Below are 22,035 nucleotides of genomic sequence, written 5' to 3' on the forward strand. Positions count from 1 at the left end.
ATATGAAGTATTTGCCCTACCCTGTGGTGTCGTTGTTTTTATGTATATATGAAGTATTTGCCCTACCCTGTGGTGTCGTTGTTTTTTTATGTCTATATGAAGTATTTGCCCTACCCTGTGGTGTCGTTGTTTTTATGTATATATGAAGTATTTGCCCTACCCTGTGGTGTCGTTGTTTTTATGTATATATGAAGTATTTGCCCTACCCTGTGGTGTCGTTGTTTTTTTGTATATATGAAGTATTTGCCCTACCTTGTGGTGTCGTTTTTTATGTATATATGAAGTATTTGCCCTACCCTGTGGTGTCGTTGTTTTTTATGTATATATAAAGTATTTGCCCTACCCTGTGGTGTCGTTGGTTTTATGTCTATATGAAGTATTTGCCCTACCTTGTGGTGTCGTTGTTTTTATGTATATATGAAGTATTTGCCCTACCCTGTGGTGTCGTTGTCTTTATGTATATATGAAGTATTTGCCCTACCCTGTGGTGTCGTTGTTTTTATGTATATAATTGTTCTATCGTATATCATAGTTTGTTACTCTATCGTATATCATAGTTTATTGTTCTATCGTATATCATAGTTTATTGTTCTATCGTATATCATAGTTTATTGTTCTATCGTATATCATAGTTTATTGTTCTATCGTATATCATAGTATATTGTTCTATCGTATATCATAGTTTATTGTTCTATCGTATATCATAGTATATTACTCTATCGTATATCATAGTTTATTGTTCTATCGTATATCATAGTTTATTGTTCTATCGTATATCATAGTTTATTGTTCTATCGTATATCATAGTTTATTGTTCTATCGTATATCATAGTTTATTGTTCTATCGTATATCATAGTTTATTGTTCTATCGTATATCATAGTTTATTGTATATCTATCGTATATCATAGTTTATTACTCTATCGTATATCATAGTTTATTGTTCTATCGTATATCATAGTTTATTGTTCTATCGTATATCATAGTTTATTACTCTATCGTATATCATAGTTTATTGTTCTGTCGTATATCATAGTTTATTGTTCTGTCGTATATCATAGTTTATTACTCTATCGTATATCATAGTTTATTGTTCTGTCGTATATCATAGTTTATTGTTCTATCGTATATCATAGTTTATTAATCTATCGTATATCATAGTTTATTGTTCTGTCGTATATCATAGTTTATTGTTCTGTCGTATATCATAGTTTATTACTCTATCGTATATCATAGTTTATTGTTCTGTCGTATATCATAGTTTATTGTTCTGTCGTATATCATAGTTTATTACTCTATCGTATATCATAGTTTGTTACTCTATCGTACATCATAGTTTATTGTTCTATCGTATATCATAGTTTATTACTCTATCGTATATCATAGTTTATTGTTCTATCGTATATCATAGTTTAACAAAGTTTTTTATGGTTTAATTATCTTTATCATTGATCATAGGTGACTCTTTTAACGTTTTTCATGGTTTTACTTTATCTTATCGTTTATCAATGTTTATCATGTCTTATCGTTTATCAAAGTTTATCATGTCTTATCGTTTATCAAAGTTTATCATGTCTTATCGTTTATCAAAGTTTATCATGTTTTATCGTGTATCAAAGTTTACCATGTTTTATCGTTTATCAAAGTTTATCATGTTTTATCGTGTATCAAAGTTTACCATGTTTTATCGTTTATCAAAGTTTATCATGTCCTATCGTTTATCAACGTTTACCATGTCTTATCGTTTATCAAAGTTTATCATGTTTTATCGTTTATCAAAGTTTATCATGTTTTCTCGTTTATCAAAGTTTACCAAGTCTTATCGTGTATCAAAGTTTACCCTGTTTTATCGTGTATCAAAATGTATCATGTTTTATTGTTTATCAAAGTTTATCATGTTTTATCGTGTATCAAAGTGTATCATGTTTTATCGTTTATCAAAAGTTTATCATGTTTTATCGTGTATCAAAGTGTATCATGTTTTATTGTTTATCAAAGTTTATCATGTTTTATCGTTTATCAAAGTTTATCATGTTTTATTGTTTATCAAAGTTTATCATGTCTTATCGTGTATCAAAGTTTACCCTGTTTTATCGTGTATCAAAATGTATCATGTTTTATTGTTTATCAAAGTTTATCATGTTTTATCGTGTATCAAAGTGTATCATGTTTTATTGTTTATCAAAGTTTATCATGTTTATCATGTTTTATCGTGTATCAAAGTGTATCATGTTTTATTGTTTATCAAAGTTTATCATGTTTTATCGTTTATCAAAGTTTATCATGTTTTCTCGTTTATCAAAGTTTACCAAGTCTTATCGTGTATCAAAGTTTACCCTGTTTTATCGTGTATCAAAATGTATCATGTTTTATTGTTTATCAAAGTTTATCATGTTTTATCGTGTATCAAAGTGTATCATGTTTTATCGTTTATCAAAAGTTTATCATGTTTTATCGTGTATCAAAGTGTATCATGTTTTATTGTTTATCAAAGTTTATCATGTTTTATCGTGTATCAAAGTGTATCATGTTTTATTGTTTATCAAAGTTTATCATGTTTTATCGTGTATCAAAGTGTATCATGTTTTATTGTTTATCAAAGTTTACCAAGTCTTATCGGGTATCAAAGTTTACCCTGTTTTATCGGGTATCAAAGTTTATCATGTTTTATCGTTTATAATAATGTACTGTGTTTTAACCTTTTATCACAGTTTGAGCAATGATAGTATGGAACTATAAGGACTTTTAAACATTACCTGTATCCTAGTTGTCGACAGACAACAGCAGCGTCACGGTTGTCCCAACTGTCGTCACACACTGTACCCCACACGTCGTTATGGAACACCTCCACTCGGCCCTCGTAACGGCTGTTACCATTAACTAGTCGGATTCGTCCTGTCGGAACACAATTTTATTCACACCTCTCAGTTGCAGTATAAACTTATTTCAATCCTTCACTTATTTAACCTATTGCTACAGTGGTGCTGTTTTGTATCTAGATTTTAATATCATTTTTCATTGAGATCTGATTGCAGTTACTACCGTTTTATGATCAGAGTTCTGGACTGATGAAATCTTGATATTTACCCTCTATATCAGGAGGAGTTGTAGTTGATGTAGACGTTGTTGTACCGTAGGATGTACATTGAACCCCTACATCCTCGCCATGAGAACAGTCCTCTTCTCCCCACCCGGCGAAACTGCAGTCGGCTAACCTATCTTCACCGCCATTACAGTTGATGTCATCCATCCAGGTAGGATCATTGCCTTGGCCGTAATAAGCTTCTGTAAAAACTCTAGCTTCACCGCTAAAAAATAAAGATAAACGCTCTGTGATTTAGAATATAAATAATGTAATAAAAACATGTAGACAGACTACCGGAAGTGCTGATAAATTTAAGTATACAGGGTAACATAGAAAAAGATATCTACATATCACACATACTTACCGAAACTGTCTACATTTCATAAATGATTGTAATTGTCCCATTACTATCTAGATATCCTACTTTTTTGTGTACCTGTCGATATGTTTTACTTGATTTACCTGTACTCAGTCACCAATCATACTCCACTTACCTAAACTCTAACTATCTCGGTATCCATAGAACCTGTCACAATATCATACCTGATTTCCTATACTTCGTTAACATATCATACCCGATTTACCTATACTCTGTTAACATATCATACCCGATTTACCTATACTCCGTTAACATATCATACCTGATTTCCTATACTCTGTAAACATATCATACCCGATTTATCTATATGTTAACTGTTAACATATCATACCCGATTTCCTATACTCCGTTAACATATCATACCCGATTTCCTATACTCCGTTAACATATCATACCCGATTTACCTATACTCTGTTAACATATCATACCCGATTTACCTATACTCCGTTAACATATCATACCTGATTTCCTATACTCTGTAAACATATCATACCCGATTTATCTATATGTTAACTGTTAACATATCATACCCGATTTCCTATACTCCGTTAACATATCATACCCGATTTCCTATACTCCGTTAACATATCATACCCGATTTACCTATACTCTATTAACATATCATACCCGATTTACCTATATGTTAACTGTTAACATATCATACCTGATTTCCTATACTCCGTTAACATATCATACCCGATTTACCTATACCCTGTTAACATATCATACCCGATTTAACTATACCCGGCTAACATATTATACCCGATTTACCTATACTCCGTTAACATATCATACCCGATTTACCTATACTCCGTTAACATATCATACCCGATTTACCTATACTCCGTTAACATATCATACCCGATTTACCTATACTCCGTTAACATATCATACCCGATTTACCTATATGTTAACTGTTAACATATCATACCCGATTTACCTATACTCTATTAACATATCATACCCGATTTACCTATACTCCGTTAACATATCATACCCGATTTATCTATATGTTAACTGTTAACATATCATACCCGATTTAACTATACCCGGCTAACATATTATACCCGATTTACCTATGCTCCGTTAACATATCATACCCGATTTACCTATATGTTAACTGTTAACATATCATACCCGATTTAACTATACCCGGCTAACATATTATACCCGATTTACCTATACTCCGTTAACATATCATACCCGATTTACCTATACTCCGTTAACATATCATACCCGATTTACCTATACTCCGTTAACATATCATACCCGATTTACCTATACTCTATTAACATATCATACCCGATTTACCTATACTCCGTTAACATATCATACCCGATTTACCTATACTCCGTTTACATATCAACCGATTTACCTATACTCCGTTTACATATCATAACCGATTTACCTATACTCTATTAACATATCATACCCGATTTACCTATACTCTGTTAACATATCATACCCGATTTACCTATACTCTATTAACATATCATACCCGATTTACCTATACTCCGTTAACATATCATACCCGATTTACCTATACTCCGTTAACATATCATACCCGATTTACCTATACTCCGATTTACCTATACTCCGTTAACATATCATACCCGATTTACCTATACTCTGTTAACATATCATACCCGATTTACCTATACTCTGTTAACATATCATACCCTATTTACCTATACTCTATTAACATATCATACCCGATTTACCTATACTCTATTAACATATCATACCCGATTTACCTATACTCTGTTAACATATCATACCCGATTTACCTATACTCTGTTAACATATCATACCCGATTTACCTATACTCTGTTAACATATCATACCCTATTTACCTATACTCCGTTAACATATCATACCCGATTTACCTATACTCCGTTAACATATCATACCCGAATTTCTATATCCGGCTAACATATCATACCCGATTTACCTATACTCCGTTAACATATCATACCCGATTTACCTATACTCTGTTAACATATTATACCCGATTTACCTATACTCCGTTAACATATCATACCCGATTTACCTATACTCCGTTAACATATCATACCCGATTTACCTATACTCCGTTAACATATTAACATATCATACCCGATTTACCTATACTCCGTTAACATATTATACCCGATTTACCTATACTCTATCAACATATCATACCCGATTTACCTATACTCTATTAACATATCATACCCGATTTACCTATACTCTATTAACATATCATACCCGATTTACCTATACTCCGTTAACATATCATACCCGATTTACCTATACTCTATTAACATATCATACCCGATTTACCTATACTCCGTTAACATATCATACCCGATTTACCTATACTCCGTTAACATATCATACCCGATTTACCTATACTCTATTAACATATCATACCCGATTTACCTATACTCCGTTAACATATCATACCCGATTTACCTATACTCTGTTAACATATCATACCCGATTTACCTATACTCTGTTAACATATCATACCCCATTTATCTATAATCTGTTAACACATTATATCCGATTTACCTATACTCCGTTAACATATCATACCCGAATTTCTATACCCGGCTAACATATCATACCCGATTTACCTATACTCTATTAACACATTATATCCGATTTACCTATACTCCGTTAACATATCATACCCGATTTACCTATACTCTGTTAACATATCATACCCGATTTACCTATACTCTATTAACATATCATACCCGATTTACCTATACTCTGTTAACATAATATCATACCGTTTACATATCAACCGATTTACCTATATGTTTATACTGTTCACTCTATTAACATATCATACCCGATTTACCTATACTCTGTTAACATATTATACCCGATTTACCTATACTCCGTTAACATATCATACCCGATTTACCTATACTCCGTTAACATATCATATTTGAATTACCCGTACTCTAACTGTTCCTAACACGTCACGTGATAATTATTAGAAAGCTGATTGTTAATCATCTGTAATCTATTTAGTGAGAGCGTATCGCCTTCCTTCATCATACTGATCTCTAGGCATTATACCAAGTAAATCCCCCGGTAAAATTCACGCGATCTAAATGCACGTAAGGGTAATGTCCCTTGCACTAGGTGTTGTACATCAGTGTTTATTGCCATCTACGATATCGATAAGTCGGTTCAGTAAGGAAAAGTATAATCATGTTTCTAAAGCACAACAAAGCAAACACGGAGCTAAATGCACAACTTAACTAATACAGGAGTTCACTGCAGATAGAACTTAGAATTTATTTTTCGAATCAGACTTGTTTGTTTGGTTTTTATTTTTTTTTTTTTTTTGGGGGGGGGGGGGGGGGGGGGGGGTTGTTGTTGTTAGTTTTTCAATTTATATTCCATATATGTTATTAATCATACATGTTATAGCTCGTTGCCTTGGTAACTGTTCTCCTATAGTGTTTTCTGGCAACTCGGGGACTACATTGTGTTTATTTATTTTGGAAAACAATTTCAATGAGAAAGGAACGTTATAGAATAATATAGCACACGTAACAACCGTCCACGTGATTTACCTGTATCCTAACTGCCGACATACCACGCGTGCATCATCCTCTTCAAACTGGTCATCACACACAGTTCCCCAAACTCCTTCATGATAGATCTCAACTCTACCTGCGCCGATAGTACCGTCCTTGGTGTTGATCAGACGGACGTCACCTGTAAGTATATATAAGCCGTGTAAGATATATATTGAAGATGATGACATGATGTTGGTCAAAACGAAATAGTCTCTCTGATATGGGAATGTACGAAGTACAGTCTGTATAGAAAACCACAGATACCCACGCACTTGTATTTCAATGCCAAAGTTGGACATTCAAATCATTCATTTAATCTGCAGGATTTCCTTCCAATCGGAAATGAAAAGAATAATTTGATTTTATCTGGTAAGGTATTATCAGAATTTCTTATATTTTGGGGAAAATGTATAAAATATTGCTATGTGTGTGCTTTTGAATAGAAACTAACGAACCATGTAAGTGATAATGTGTTTCCTCATCATCACATTTTCATTTTGGAGTTATGTAATTGTTTCACAGAATCTAACTCCAAAATAAACATCATCATTTGTCCTTATAAATGCCTGGGTAATCTTAGTCTGCTATATACTTAACGTTTTACAGAATCTTACTCAAAATCAAACGTCATCAGTTGTCAGTCATCAGTTGTCAGTCATCAGTTGTCAGTCATCAGTTGTCATCAGTTGTCAGTCATCAGTTGTCATCAGTTGTCAGTCATCAGTTGTCAGTCATCAGTTGTCATCAGTTGTCAGTCATCAGTTGTCATCAGTTGTCAGTCATCAGTTATCATCAAAACAAGGCATTACAAATCATAAAGATTCCTCGAGTTTCAAATGCAAAATGGATGTGCAATAAAATTGTGTATGAAATATGATTAAAATTCATCCAGAAATGACATGAAATCGGTATAGCGTTTTCTAAAAATAGATACTATGACATTGACCCTACAATCCTTAAATTCAAAATGGTTTTAGAAAGTATGGTTCTTGATATGGGTGTGATAGTTTGATAAGTAGGAAATGAAGTTTAGAATCGGCGTCCTTGACCTTAAAGCAACAATTGTGATTACTGTGTAATTTCAATTGGAGTTGTCTCCCTTTGACCCACGTCGACTAAACGTTTCGTTAGGCATTTGGTTATATTAATTTTTGTTTAATTACTCATAATTAGCTGAATTTGATCAAAACCACTATTAACAGATTATACACTTATTAATAATATTTCTATGATTTATGTGTGTTTTTACAAGTTTCTTGATGATAATTGAATAATTGATTAGTTATGTAAATATACTTGTGCCATGGAACATGATTTTCAGAAATACTTATTAAAGTCAGTACTTTTGGTTGGAAAATGTCTCGATGCCTTATTAATTACACGAGTCGGTGGAAAGCAATGTAAGAACACGTTATTACATTTAACAAAACCAGAAGCTTCTGAATAAAGAGTTGCTTGTAAAGGCTACTCTGCTGGTTGTAATGTACGTTATATTGGGTTACAGCGCCAATAAGAGATGGGCTGTAGACGCAAGAAGCTACACAAAGCTTCCTGTATAACGGGTCACCACCTGAAGACTGCTCTGGTAATCCAAGCCCGTAGGTTACCCGGTACTTGCGTACTTCCTGGAGCAACGTAGCAGACAAGTTAGACCGGAAACGTCTGTCTCTATGGTGACAATTTAATGTCAATATTCACATAGATAATGTTGTCGTTGACATTTTATTGGCTACACTCATGTCAGAGGCAGAACGGAGGTGTTCACAAAAGTGATAGAAACGCATCTACCGTGGAAGCGATAAAATTCAACAATTATTCCCGGAACGTACCCAGAAATTTAGGTTCGTTTCAAAACAAAACGAAGATATAATGCTGGATAATGTCCAGGTGAAGCGTATTATAAGTCGAGAGGACAGATGCACTGTCCAGGCTACATTTGTATATATATTGCTATTGGTATTTGATAGTTTTGTACATAAAGTTGTTCAGTTGCTCGGCAAGGTAGCCTTGGAGTCCAAATACACTTCTGGAGCAGTTAACTTTGATTAAATCGAGATCCCGCGTGCACATGCGCTACCAGAGGGTGCACGTTACACAATCATATGATTAGGGGGATGATAAAATGCTTTTTGTACATACCCTCAGCTGCACTTGGAGTGGTAGTTCCCGTATCCGGCACACAGACCAACCACACATCTTGTCCATGATTACAAACCGTTTCACCGTTATCAATATCATTACGACAGTCCAATAGTCTGTTCTCCGTCCTAGCCTCCGAACAACCGAATGGACCCCATACTGGTCCCGTCCCAACCATGTAGCCGAATCTATAACTCTCAGGTCTGCAAGTAACAAAACAATCCAATTTGTTAATTTGTGATGAAAATGATGGGTTAAAGGTGCTGAAATTGATGTTTATATTCCATTTTTTAATCCAATTAACTAGTTGACGATAAGATGTGGTATTCACTCAATATCAAGTTAACGCTGGTCATCATGTATTCATTGTATTATATCTCAATATATAATTTAGCTGAAATACATTATCCACAGTGGAAGGAACTATACCTAAAACCCATCTGTTTACAGGAAACTATAGCCTCGTTGAGACTGAAATCTTTCCCACATACGCTTCCCCATTCTCCATTGTAGAACATCTCCAAACGTCCCTCCATCATCGAAGGACCATCAGCCAGACGCAGTGTGCCAGGCTCAACTGAAATAATGAAAGATAATGTATTAATACGTTTCGGTAACAAACCATGCTTTGTTCTGTTATATCAAACAAAGACGGTCATTGTTTCAGTTTGTGTTATGAGTTTGCTCACACGGGAATCCAATAGGTTGCATGGAAATGACCAGTTAGTGGCCAGACATGTGTTTGTTCTGTTATATCAAACAACGACAGTCATAAGAACTTTTTTGTTCGGTTTGTATTATGAGTTTGATCACACGGGAAACAAACACAATGAATAGGTTGCAAGAAAATTACCAGTTAGTGGCCATACATGCTTTGTTCTGTTATATCAAACAACGACAGCCATGTGATTTTTTTTGTTCGGTTATTATTATTAGTTTGCTCACACGGGAATTCAACACAATGAATAGGGTGTATGAAAATTACCAGTTAGTGGCCAGACATGTCAAGAACACAAGCGGTTCACCCAAGACCTTAAACTGGAACAAAATACTAAGAAAACTAGAAACAAGACAAGGAGCAACCAGACGTATGGCTAATATCGGTATGGACTTACTGGGTTGTATACTAAACATATCAAATTTTACTGTAATGAAAAAAGTTGTAAATTGTAACAAATTATCAAGTTGTGATAAAAAGTGTATAATGTTTATGTAAACTTTGCAAGGAACATGAAAAGGTAGATGGTAGGTGACTGAGAAGTAAAATCAACTAGCATTGTAGAAGACTGGGTCACACAATAGCACACGAACAGGAATACTCCTGAATTCCAAAGATTCGATTCGTCGTAAAAGGTTATGTTCGTGCTTAGATAAATATTCTAAATAGTCCCCGATAGATTAATCTTCTTCGTGTATATGTTGATATACAGATATATACTACAATCATCTTCACACACCACTTTACCATGTCGACATGCTGAGCTGTAATGCTACATGGCTTTCGGAAAAGGCTTTTCCCTCGACACAACACATAATGATATGAATTGGTTTGGAATTTCTAAAGGATAAAATGCAAAAAGTTTTATAGATGAGTAGTAATAGAAGGATCTATTCGGAAGATGAGAAGAATACCATCGGTTTCTATGATGATTCTTAAGATCATTTTTCTTTTCTTTTTCTTTCTCATGGCCGGTGTGAAAGCGAAGATTGTACCATCCTGACCTGGTTGAAACTAAACATTATTGTTCAAAAAGAAATGATTCAAAAACTTGTATTTCAATCTCTAAAGAAACACTATCAAGAATGGCTGATTCTTGCTTGATGTTGGTACAATAATACTGTCCAGTTGATTTGTAGTGTTTATTTGACTAGTTACAGAAATACAGTGTGGAAATTCCTTTCTATTTCTTAAGTATTATACCTTCATGGACCAAATATTTCCAACACGTCTTATTTGTTTTTCTTAATCTATCTTTATCTTTTAACAGTTTGCGACAGATGTGTGTATTATACTGCAATTGGACAAAAGTTCCAACTGTCTAATAAAACAGATGGAGGTCTTATCACTGTGTATTTAAGATTTAACATGCTAGGATAACACAAATCTAATACATATGAAAGGCGTACATCAAAAGTAAGGTTGGAGGTATGACTATAAAAGGCGTACATCAAAGGTAAGGTTGGAGGTATGACTACAAAAGCGTTCATCAAAGGTAAGGTTGGAGGTATGACTATAAAAGGCGTACATCAAAGGTAAGGTTGGAGGTATGACTATAAAAGACGTGCATCAAAGGTAAGGTTGGTGGTATGACTATAAAAGCGTGCATCAAAGGTAAGGTTGGAGGTATGACTACAAAGACGTACACCAAAGGTAAGGTTGGAGGTATGACTATAAAAGGCATACATCAAAGGTAAGGTTGGAGGTATGACTACAAAAGCGTGCATCAAAGGTAAGGTTGGAGGTATGACTACAAAAGGTGTGCATCAAAGGTAAGATTGAAGGTATGACTATAAAAGGCACACATCAAAGGTAATGTTGGAGGTATGACTACGAAGACGTACATCAAAGGTAAGGTTGGAGGTATGACTACAAAAGGCGTGCATCAAAGGTAAGGTTGGGGGTATGACTATAAAAGGCACACATCAAAGGTAAGGTTGGAGGTATGACTACAAAAGGCGTGCATCAAAAGTAAGGTTGGAGGTATGACTATTAACGGCGTACATCAAAGGTAAGGTTGGAAGTATGACTACAAAAGGCGTGCATCAAAAGTAAGGTTGGAGGTATGACTACAAAAGCGTGCATCAAAGGTAAGGTTGGAGGTATTACTACAAAAGGCGCACATCAAAGGTAAGGTTGGAGGTATGACTATAAAATACGTGCATCAAAGGTAAGGTTAAAGGTATGACTACAAAAGGCGTGCATCAAAAGTAAGGTTGGAGGTATGACTACAAAAGCTTGCATCAAAGGTAAGGTTGAAGGTATGACTACCAAATGCGTACATCAAAGATAAGGTTGAAGGTATGACTACAAAGGCATACATCAAAGGTAAGGTTAGAGGTATGACTACGGCAGTTTTACTAGAAAACAGAGTAACATTATACAGGATTTAAACATGATAATAGGTTGTTTTTTTAACTACTATAATGTGATACTTTTAGACGTATTGCTGTTTAACGTTCTTGGACAAAGGGTGTAGGATGAGTTTGTTATAACTGCTTTCTTTTTGTTCGTCTATAACTAAGAAGAGGTGAACGTTGGAGGAAATTCTGTCCACCATCTATTAAAAGCAGAAATTTATACCTACTTAAAAGCCTGTTATCTTCTTATATTTTACCGTGGTGTACATTTAAAAAAAGAACATTTGGATCGCTTAAAACGTAATGATATAACGTACTTTTGGAAGCCAACTTCGATATCACGTCAGTTACGTAGGTTGAAATTACGAAAAAAAATTAATATGAATAATCAAACAGCTTAAAGTATTAAGTGTTAAAGTAACAAGTATATAAATGTATTTGCGAATCTCAACCATAAAACCACCTCAAAAAATGAGTAATTCCACACTTTGTCAATAAGCGCACTGAGAAAAGTCATTTTGGGGGCTTGTATTTAAAATCCAATGAAGTGTGATAAGTATAAGATAAAATGAACCATGACAGTCTTCCGCTATTCATCCTGGTCTATCGCATGATATTAGATGGGAAAACGTAGACCCGATAACACTAATAAAATCACTCCATGATATTAAAGTGAGCCCATATCTTTGTGTCTAAATAGAAATGAACATTCTGTTACAGTTTTGTGTGAATATCGATGCAATTTCTATAAATAGAAAATGTGTCAGATCCAGTTTTGGTACAAAATCCTTATTATCATTCAAACATACTAGGATAAGCATTTCTAGAGTCTCGGACATCTCTAACATCAAACCCCCGTTAGTAATAGATTAAAGATATCTCATTTACCGTACTAAGCAATATTGTTGGCATTTAAAAGAATGAATTCCCTCCCGTCCTCATTACAGGTTGAAGTGTTTGTTCCTACCCCTTAAAGTACGCGAAACAGCTGAATACCAATGGAGTAGAAAGGTGTCACCTTCCCTGGTGCGTCGTAAGTATGTGCAATTTGTTCAAATAACTTTGCTTAGGAGAGATTCCACTCGAATTAAATAAGAACCATTAATAATGCATATTTTTCACGAAATAAACCATTCTTTTCTTTAAACTATTTTTACTGAACAAATATTATATCAGACACTTGTTTAAATGATATAGATTTATATAACACATTATCATGGTCTAAGAGAAGTTTCACGTTGATATCGTTGCTATGCTGTGATGATACTTTAAGTCCTTCGCCAATGTTTTACTTCCATTTTTCGCATACACGTTATCTTTTATATGGAAGTTCGAAATCGAGAAATTGTAAACAAGCTGTATATTGCTTATTCGTTAATTGGTCTCCTGTAATGAATGTAGATAAATGATAAATTTTCGTTTAAATCTCCTAATACTAACTTGAATCCCTAGAGGGTGATTGGACTTCTCAGATTTCTTAAAGAATATTGTCTGTACAGTACTTTGAAAAATTTGTATTTATCAGGCTCTTTACGAAGCATTGGCACTATGGAAACACTTATTGTGTTAGAAAACAACTTGTCGATCTTATCGTTAAAAAAAGCGCGTAAAACGCTGACAAATTATCCTTTATCACCATCCTGTGTGTTAAAACATAAGGGTGAAGCGTTTAATATTTACTTGAGACTCCCACTGGTCTACATAGACGTAATTACCTTAACCGAGAACCAGATTTCAACATCAGCTATTCACTTGGGAAGTGATGTCTTAAGTCAAGGACGAACTTATTAGCTATGTAATAACGAAAAAATATACACAAGACAAACAGTATTTTTTTCTTATTACCAAATTCTTACTTTCATGGTCAACCGGTCTATTGCTAATCTGCGAATAGTTTCCTTGCTTTTTAATGAATTGGTGTGTTGTATCAAATGAGAATAAATAGATACACAAAATAAGTTTCTTCCAGATTTTCTTAATCGCTCTTGTTGGTAGGATGAAATCGTGCGCGGGGTCTTATTGTGTGAGGAAACTGGGGTGCACAAAACCAATGCAAAAAAGTTCGTTTTCTAATTGTTCATAACAAGATATGACTTGTCATTGTGATATGTGTTTTTCCTGAAATAAGATATATAGTTCTGCTCTAATAAGATATGTATTTTTATAGTTATAATACCTCTAATTTCATTATTGTAATATCTGTATATTCATTGTCATTAGATAATCATTTTTGTTGAAATAATATATGTATTTTTATTTTATTACGATAGGTATTTTTCTTTTAATACGATATGCATTTTATTTGAAATAATATTTGTATTTTTGTTTTAATAAGATATGTATTTTGTTTTAATAAGATATGTGTTTTTGTTTAAATAAGATCTGTATTTTTCCTGTGATAAGATCTATATTTTTGTTTTAATAAGATATGTATTTTCCCTGTAATATGTATTTTTGTTTTGATAGGATATGTATTTTTCCGGTAATAAAATATGTTTTTTTGTTTTAATAAGATATGTATTTTTGTTTTAATAAGATATGTATTTTTGTTTTAATAAGATCTGTATTTTTCCTGTATCAAGATATGTATTTTTTCTGTATTAAGATATGTATTTTCCCTGTAATATGTATTTTTGTTTTGATAAAATATGTATTTTCCCTGTAATATGTATCTTTGTTTTGATAAGGTATGTGGTTTTCCGGTAATAAAATATGTATTTTTGTTGCAATAAGATATGTATTTTTCCGGTAATAAAATATGTATTTTTGTTGCAACAAGATATGTACTTTTGTTGCTATAAGAGATGTACTTTTGTTGATATATGTATTTTTGTTGTAATAAAATATATTTTTGTTGTAATAAGATATGTTTTGTTTATATTGATAAGAAACATATTTGTTCATTGCCATATGATAGACAACTTTGATATGATATATCTGTCTATTGTAAAATATGTAATAATGTTTATATAAATTTGTGTGTGATTTCAGTGATATATGTATAAATGTCTGTTGTCATGAAATGCACTTTTATAGATAGATATGATATATTTTTTCGACAAAGCAACAATTCAACCTGCTGGATAAAGATATGATACGTTCCTTCCACCCTTAGAAGCCTACGTTACAGACAGGACTGTTATGAGGAATGTCTCCGTTTAAGTTCCACTCGTGGGATATTTGTGTCGGTACATTTTTAATTGTATTAGGTCGATATTGTTTTGTTTTTTTTCAAAACCTCACCGACAATGTTGTCGATTGCAGACCAAATATGTCTCAAATACTAATTGCAAAAAAGTTGATAAACGTGTTAGGCGAACCAATACCTATGGAAATAGTGGTCGATTTTGTAATTAATTTTATTTACAAAATTCGCCATTTAAACTTTCGAATCGGTCAGAAGACTGACAAACTTAATGCCGACGCAAAGATAGGTAGATTAATTCTGTATGAATTTATTCAGGCATGGTACAAACATTTAAAAAGAACAATATATTGTTAGAAAATTATCTAGAGTACCGGGGATCCGGACAACATAACATACGATTAAGTTTGTCAAGGATGTAGGTCACCGTAAGTGGGCGTTTACTTGACGTCAGGGTAACTTGTAGGAAAAATAAACACCTAGATATTGCGACAACTAGTGTATTTCACAGTTCTCAAACTTTGTACTTTGCTAGAAACACAAACTCATGATTACAATAATCATAAAAATACGTTTACTAGTTTTTTTTTCATATTTGATATTTGTCTCATGGAAATAAAAAAGATTGCCCCTTCATTTCTCATTTGCAGTTATACTTGACCCTTTCTTCCTTCAATATTTAGTACACTAAAGGATCATGTAAGGACACCAGGTTCCGGTTGCTCAAAGCTTCGTAAGAATTAACCGGTGGTTAGTGAAATTTTCAAATATGAATTGAATAAAATTGGGAACATTCTTAATCCTTTCTCGGTTGTAGACTTATTGAAACAGGTCTGAATGATATCTTTTCAATGTCAATTTTCCTTTGAAAGTCACTGTGTTATGAAAGGGATAATAATAATATACTGAACGCATGCTTATTTAGCCTATATATCCAGATAAGATATAAATGTTTTGTACACCTTTTGTTATTTCTAACCAAGCTTTGAGCAATTGTGGTCAGCTGTATCATGTAGTGTTATCCCTGACTAAAATTTGGTCAAGGAATCCTAGCACCACTTTTTCAGTATGTTTTCTCGTGTAACGTCAACTTTTTACTATCATAGTAAAAGTTCAAGCAATCTCTGAGTCTGCCTTCGTCTGTTGACTTTTTGATAAAAAGTTGTGGGTCATTAGGTAATACCATAGATTTGGACTACCTGAATGACTCAAAGCTGGGGTTTTTTTTTATATTTTTACAGTAGCATTTATCTGAAGATAACATGAACTTTTCCAAATTATAACAAAATTTAGGCCTACCAACTTCAACCTCCAAGTTATAGTTGCTGAGTCTTAGTTTTGCCAGTAATTTTCAATAATCAAAAAGAGATAATGGTAAATAATTTCCATTTCATCGTTTTTCTTGAGTCTACTGTATAACAATATTCAATTATTTTGACATGTAGCTTGCACTACGCAAAACAAAAGAATAAAAGAAAAAGAAAAAACCAAAACAAAAGAAGAAAACTGGCATTATTTATATTGATTTTTTTTTGAAAGATTGTGCCCAATATCTGTCTTATTTACAAAAGATCGGCCATTTTCAATTTTACTCATACAATATCTTTTTATATTGGAAACGCAAGAATACCGGGTACATCTCCCAACTTCATGGATATTTTCCTTTATCTCTCATGCTTCTTTTACATACCTGGTCATGGCACCCCAAATAGGTCACATACTATCGTTTTCAATTTTAATCAACTTTCTTCAAAGACTGATTTAGCATATATATGGTAGAAATGATCCCAGGCAGATTGAGATCATGATATATACTCGGCACATGCTTGCTAAGTCTTCGAGTCTTTCCTCCACCCCCATCCCTTATGCAGCTGACCTTAAATGACCTTCTACAAAAGTTCAGCTTATCTCTGAATGGCTGCAGAAAAGTCGATATTGGAAGCCTTATTTTCACAGATTTTTCCTGGATAACACTAGTTAAAATAAACAATAACAATAATAGTAACAAAATAATAAAAAGAAAACCTTAACTACTTTAATATATCAAGCGAATTCTAGTGTTAAAAGTGTAACGCGAGTTATTCGGAAAAACCGGAAGTAGATCTTATCGTTTTAAAAGACCGAAAAAACAGACATGTAGGTCTTTATCAACATTAACATGCATTACAAACGTAAGGGGGTGGACGGCTTATTATTTTGATTTACAGTCTGGCACTTTCTACATAGTCGTTCATATCATACCACCCCTCATGATCTCAAATGCAAACAGCTTCATAATGTGTTTAGTCTCTTCATGGTAAGGTTATTTTCACTACGAGTCATCTTTCATGGCAAAGTGTTTATTTTAATAACAAACCCTGATTTTGCCTGGACAACTGATTGGTTATGTGAAGGAACCGAAGGCGATCCCTTTCATTTTTTTCATTCATTAGGATTTTCTTTGTTTTCAGATGCTGAAATGTCTAACACCTATTTATCCACAAAACATATAGAAGGGGATATCTGATTCGTGCAAGATGGTTTGGAAGATAAGGATAAGTTATACATAATAACAATGATAACAATAACATCATTAATTTGTACACAAAAAGAGTAAAGTATCGGAGAATATTTTCCCCTATGGTAAATAACGTTGTAAAACTGATGGGTTCATGTTACCCCTCCAAATGAAAAATCACATGAAGGATATAGAAATCTTCACGCTTGTCATACAGCTTAATGGAAAGACGTCCGTGGTAGTGTTTTGTGGGGAAAAGTAAACATTTCATGAAAAAGAATTCCTACTTATAAAACTTGAAAATGATCCATAATTTGTATTTGGTTTTCTCGGGTCTTGTACACATTACATAAACTTGAAATAATTCCCATGCATTATAAACATCCATTTTTTTGATAAGTTGATAAAGTTGACGCCAGTTCCAATCTTTCAACATTTCTTTCAGTCATTGTTTTTTTCTTATTTTTCCTTATTTTTGCTATAAAAACTGATTTACTTATTTCGTATAATCGTTTTTATACAAGGTACGCACGTGACATTTTTACTCTCTTTACGTAAGTTACATTCATCAAAACGAAGGGAACGCGAAAAAAATGTCAAAGAGACATTAATATCTTAACAAACTTTTAAAGGTTTGCTTTGCCAAGCCAAAACGAAAACATAATTATTCGAAATCCGGTTGATATGTAGAAAATAAACTTTGAGATATATATGTATGAAAACCTCTTATGCAGAATATATAGTTTACAGCTATACAAGATACAAGACATTTAAGCAAATGCCAAAACGTTCAGATGTAAAATCTGAATATAATGTAATCAAAGGTGAAAAGGGGCTTTTTGTCTCTCATTCAAAGGGATCCATGTCTTTTTACCAAAAGGGTTCACTCATTCAATTACTAAGAGGTTAAAGTCACCTCCGTTCCTACTGTATGCTAACAAGCATAACATAACTTCTCACTGATATTTATGGTGCCTTGATGCTGTCATCTACTTGTCATGACAAATTTTGTCAATCTGACAATTTGTCGCGATAAATAATCATGGCAACACGACAAGTAGATGGCAGTTACATGCCTCCATAGAAGTGTGGACTTCATGTCGGTGGTGTAGAGTTGTTAAGAGCTTAGTAAAAGATGATGAAATGGGTCAAGTTAAGTATTGCAGGGTCACCTTGTGTCAGACCAAAGTGTCACTCAGGAAACAGCCTCTTTGTCAACACTAGTAATGGCTGGTAGAGGTCGATATCTAGAAATGTCCAAAATATTTTGTCACATTATCTTGTTAGCGAATTTCATGATGTATGTTTTGTGTCCACTCTCTAACTGTCATCTTGCGGAAATCGTTAAAAACAGCGTGTGTTTTGCTATAAACAAATTTCATACGCTTTAGAAGTTAGTGTGTGTCTGTTGGAATAACGCAGAATTAGTAAATATATTTAGACATTGTTGTAATCACTGCCAGGTGTTTGCAGGGTAAAATAGGATTATAAACTGTACCAGTATCATCATAGCAATAAACAAGATGTGTTTATCAAACTCAATGCCCCTAGTTGCAACGAAATTCGTATGTGGTACATTACAACTGTACTGTACAAGACATTTAGTAATTGAATGCACTTTTTGTGAAACATTTATGTGCAACTTATGTTTAAAGTTTTAAAATGTAGGTCAAAGGTCATGGTCAAGGTAACATGATAAAAAAAATTTAGTACTACGAGAAAAGGTCTTGTCACAAGGAACATGTATGCTAAATTGAAAGCCCTACCTCTCATGGTGAAATAGTTATGGACAAGGTTAATGTTGATAACAGACAAATAAACGGTCAGACAGCAGTAAAACAATATGTTTTCGATCATTCGATCCGGGGCACAGAGAGCTACCACGAACAAGGATAGACGGAGGATGTTTAAAAAGAGAACTGCTTTGAAAGGACAAGACGCACGAATTTTCGCAAGATGTCGACAACACAGACAAACCTGTGACACCCGGATGTCGGCAACTCGCAGACAAACCCGTGACATCCGGATGTCGTCAACTCACAGACAAACCCGCGATACTCGGATGTCACACGAGAGGTGAAGGCTGATGTTGATTATACTTATGCAATATGAACAGAGCTCCCTTATGATGTCACTTCTTGAACTTATGAAAGAAATTCCTTTGACTGTGGTGAGGTCACGTTAGCGTCACAGTGTATTGAAAAAACAAAACATAACATGATATAATATGATATATTCAGAATAAAATTACATATTCAGTTAGAAAATTCTGTTCCTTATAAATTTCTTTATAAATTCATGACGGAACAACTTTTTTCACGGATGCTTACCTACTCATATACTGTACAATCCTACAGAGGTCATTTATTCTCTCTATATTCTCTCTACCTACTCATATACTGTACAATTCTACAGAGGTCATTTATTCTCTCTATATTCTCTCTACCTACTCATATACTGTACAATTCTACAGAGGTCATTTATTCTCTCTATATTCTCTCTACCTACTCATATACTGTACAATTCTACAGAGGTCATTTATTCTCTCTATATTCTCTCTACCTACTCATATACTGTACAATTCTACAGAGGTCATTTATTCTCTCTATATTCTCTCTACCTACCCATATACTGTACAATCCTACAGAGGTCATATATTCTCTCTACCTACCCATATACTGTACAATCCTACAGAGGTCATTTATTCTCTCTACCTACCCATATACTGTACAATCCTACAGAGGTCATATATTCTCTCTACCTACCCATATACTGTACAATCCTACAGAGGTCATATATTCTCTCTACCTACCCATATACTGTACAATCCTACAGAGGTCATATATTCTCTCTACCTACCCATATACTGTACAGTCCTACAGAGGTCATTTATTCTCTCTACCTACCCATATACTGTACAGTCCTACAGAGGTCATATATTCTCTCTACCTACCCATATACTGTACAATCCTACAGAGGTCATATATTCTCTCTACCTACCCATATACTGTACAGTCCTACAGAGGTCATATATTCTCTCTACCTACCCATATACTGTACAATCCTACAGAGGTCATTTATCCTCTCTATATTCTCTCTACTTACCCATATACTGTACAATCCTACAGAGGTTATTTATTCTCTCTACCTACCCATATACTGTACAATCCTACAGAGGTTATTTATTCTCTCTACCTACCCATATACTGTACAATCCTACAGAGGTCATTTATCCTCTCTATATTCTCTCTACCTACCCATATACTGTACAATCCTACAGAGGTTATTTATTCTCTCTACCTACCCATATACTGTACAATCCTACAGAGGTCATTTATCCTCTCTATATTCTCTCTACCTACCCATATACTGTACAATCCTACAGAGGTCATTTATTCTCTCTATACGAAGTATAATGATTACTTATTCTGTTCCGAAAAAAGGTTAAGAATTTTATAGCATACTTTAAGTTTGCAAAATATGGGTATTAGCTTTCTAAGAATATCAAAACATGGGGATAAAAAATAGATTAAAAATGAAGAAAATGGACAACCGACATCATTTTCCCCAAAGTGTATGTAGGATTAGAGCACGCATATCAAAAAGTCTAATACTTTTTCAGATTACTTATTCTTATTCGCCTTGTACTGTTGTTCATGAGTTTTATGTAAGTATTTCTCTTGTTGATATTTTGCCCTTTTTTTCCAAAACATTTGAGGTTGAAATAAGATTTTGTTGACAGGTTGGTATTTTCATTATTCTTGTTTTACTCGGATAAGTTTACCACAGATGGAGATATTAAGGTCCACATTTAAATACCAAAACCAGGTTATCATTCCTTTTGCCCTTATGATATTAAACATTTAAATCAGAGGAAATCAATGTTTATGTTTACTTTTCATTAACTGTAAATCTAGTATACAGATACTGTTTATAAATAAACAACTCCCTAATTTGTTGATATGAGTAACAAATACAGGTGCATAGTTGGTATTAATCTAATCACGATTAGTGATGAGCTTGTCTGTTAATATTTCTTATTTCAGGTACGGATGTTGGTGAACATTTTTGGAAAATTAATTGGTAATTATGAGCAATGCTTTGTGAGACGTGTTTATCCATTAGTGATATA

The 22,035-nt window shown here is 33.6% G+C and overlaps 1 protein-coding gene across 1 annotated transcript in view; it reads right to left on the reverse strand.

The window, feature by feature from the left end:
- Positions 1-22,035, reverse strand: part of LOC132561265 (soluble scavenger receptor cysteine-rich domain-containing protein SSC5D-like) — a 38,777-nt gene that overhangs the window by 5,892 nt on the left and 10,850 nt on the right. Inside the window, exons 2-6 of the mRNA XM_060225992.1 lie at positions 9,613-9,760; positions 9,184-9,386; positions 7,039-7,183; positions 3,087-3,307; positions 2,756-2,894 (exon numbers count right to left, since the gene is read on the reverse strand). Of these exons, the coding sequence (XP_060081975.1) occupies positions 2,756-2,894; positions 3,087-3,307; positions 7,039-7,183; positions 9,184-9,386; positions 9,613-9,760 (856 nt within the window). The remainder of the gene's footprint in view (positions 1-2,755; positions 2,895-3,086; positions 3,308-7,038; positions 7,184-9,183; positions 9,387-9,612; positions 9,761-22,035) is intronic.

This window comes from Ylistrum balloti, unplaced genomic scaffold (genome assembly GCF_031769215.1).
Source record: "Ylistrum balloti isolate Yb309-2 unplaced genomic scaffold, AGI_CSIRO_Ybal_v1 Utg371186, whole genome shotgun sequence".
Taxonomy (NCBI): domain Eukaryota; kingdom Metazoa; phylum Mollusca; class Bivalvia; order Pectinida; family Pectinidae; genus Ylistrum; species Ylistrum balloti.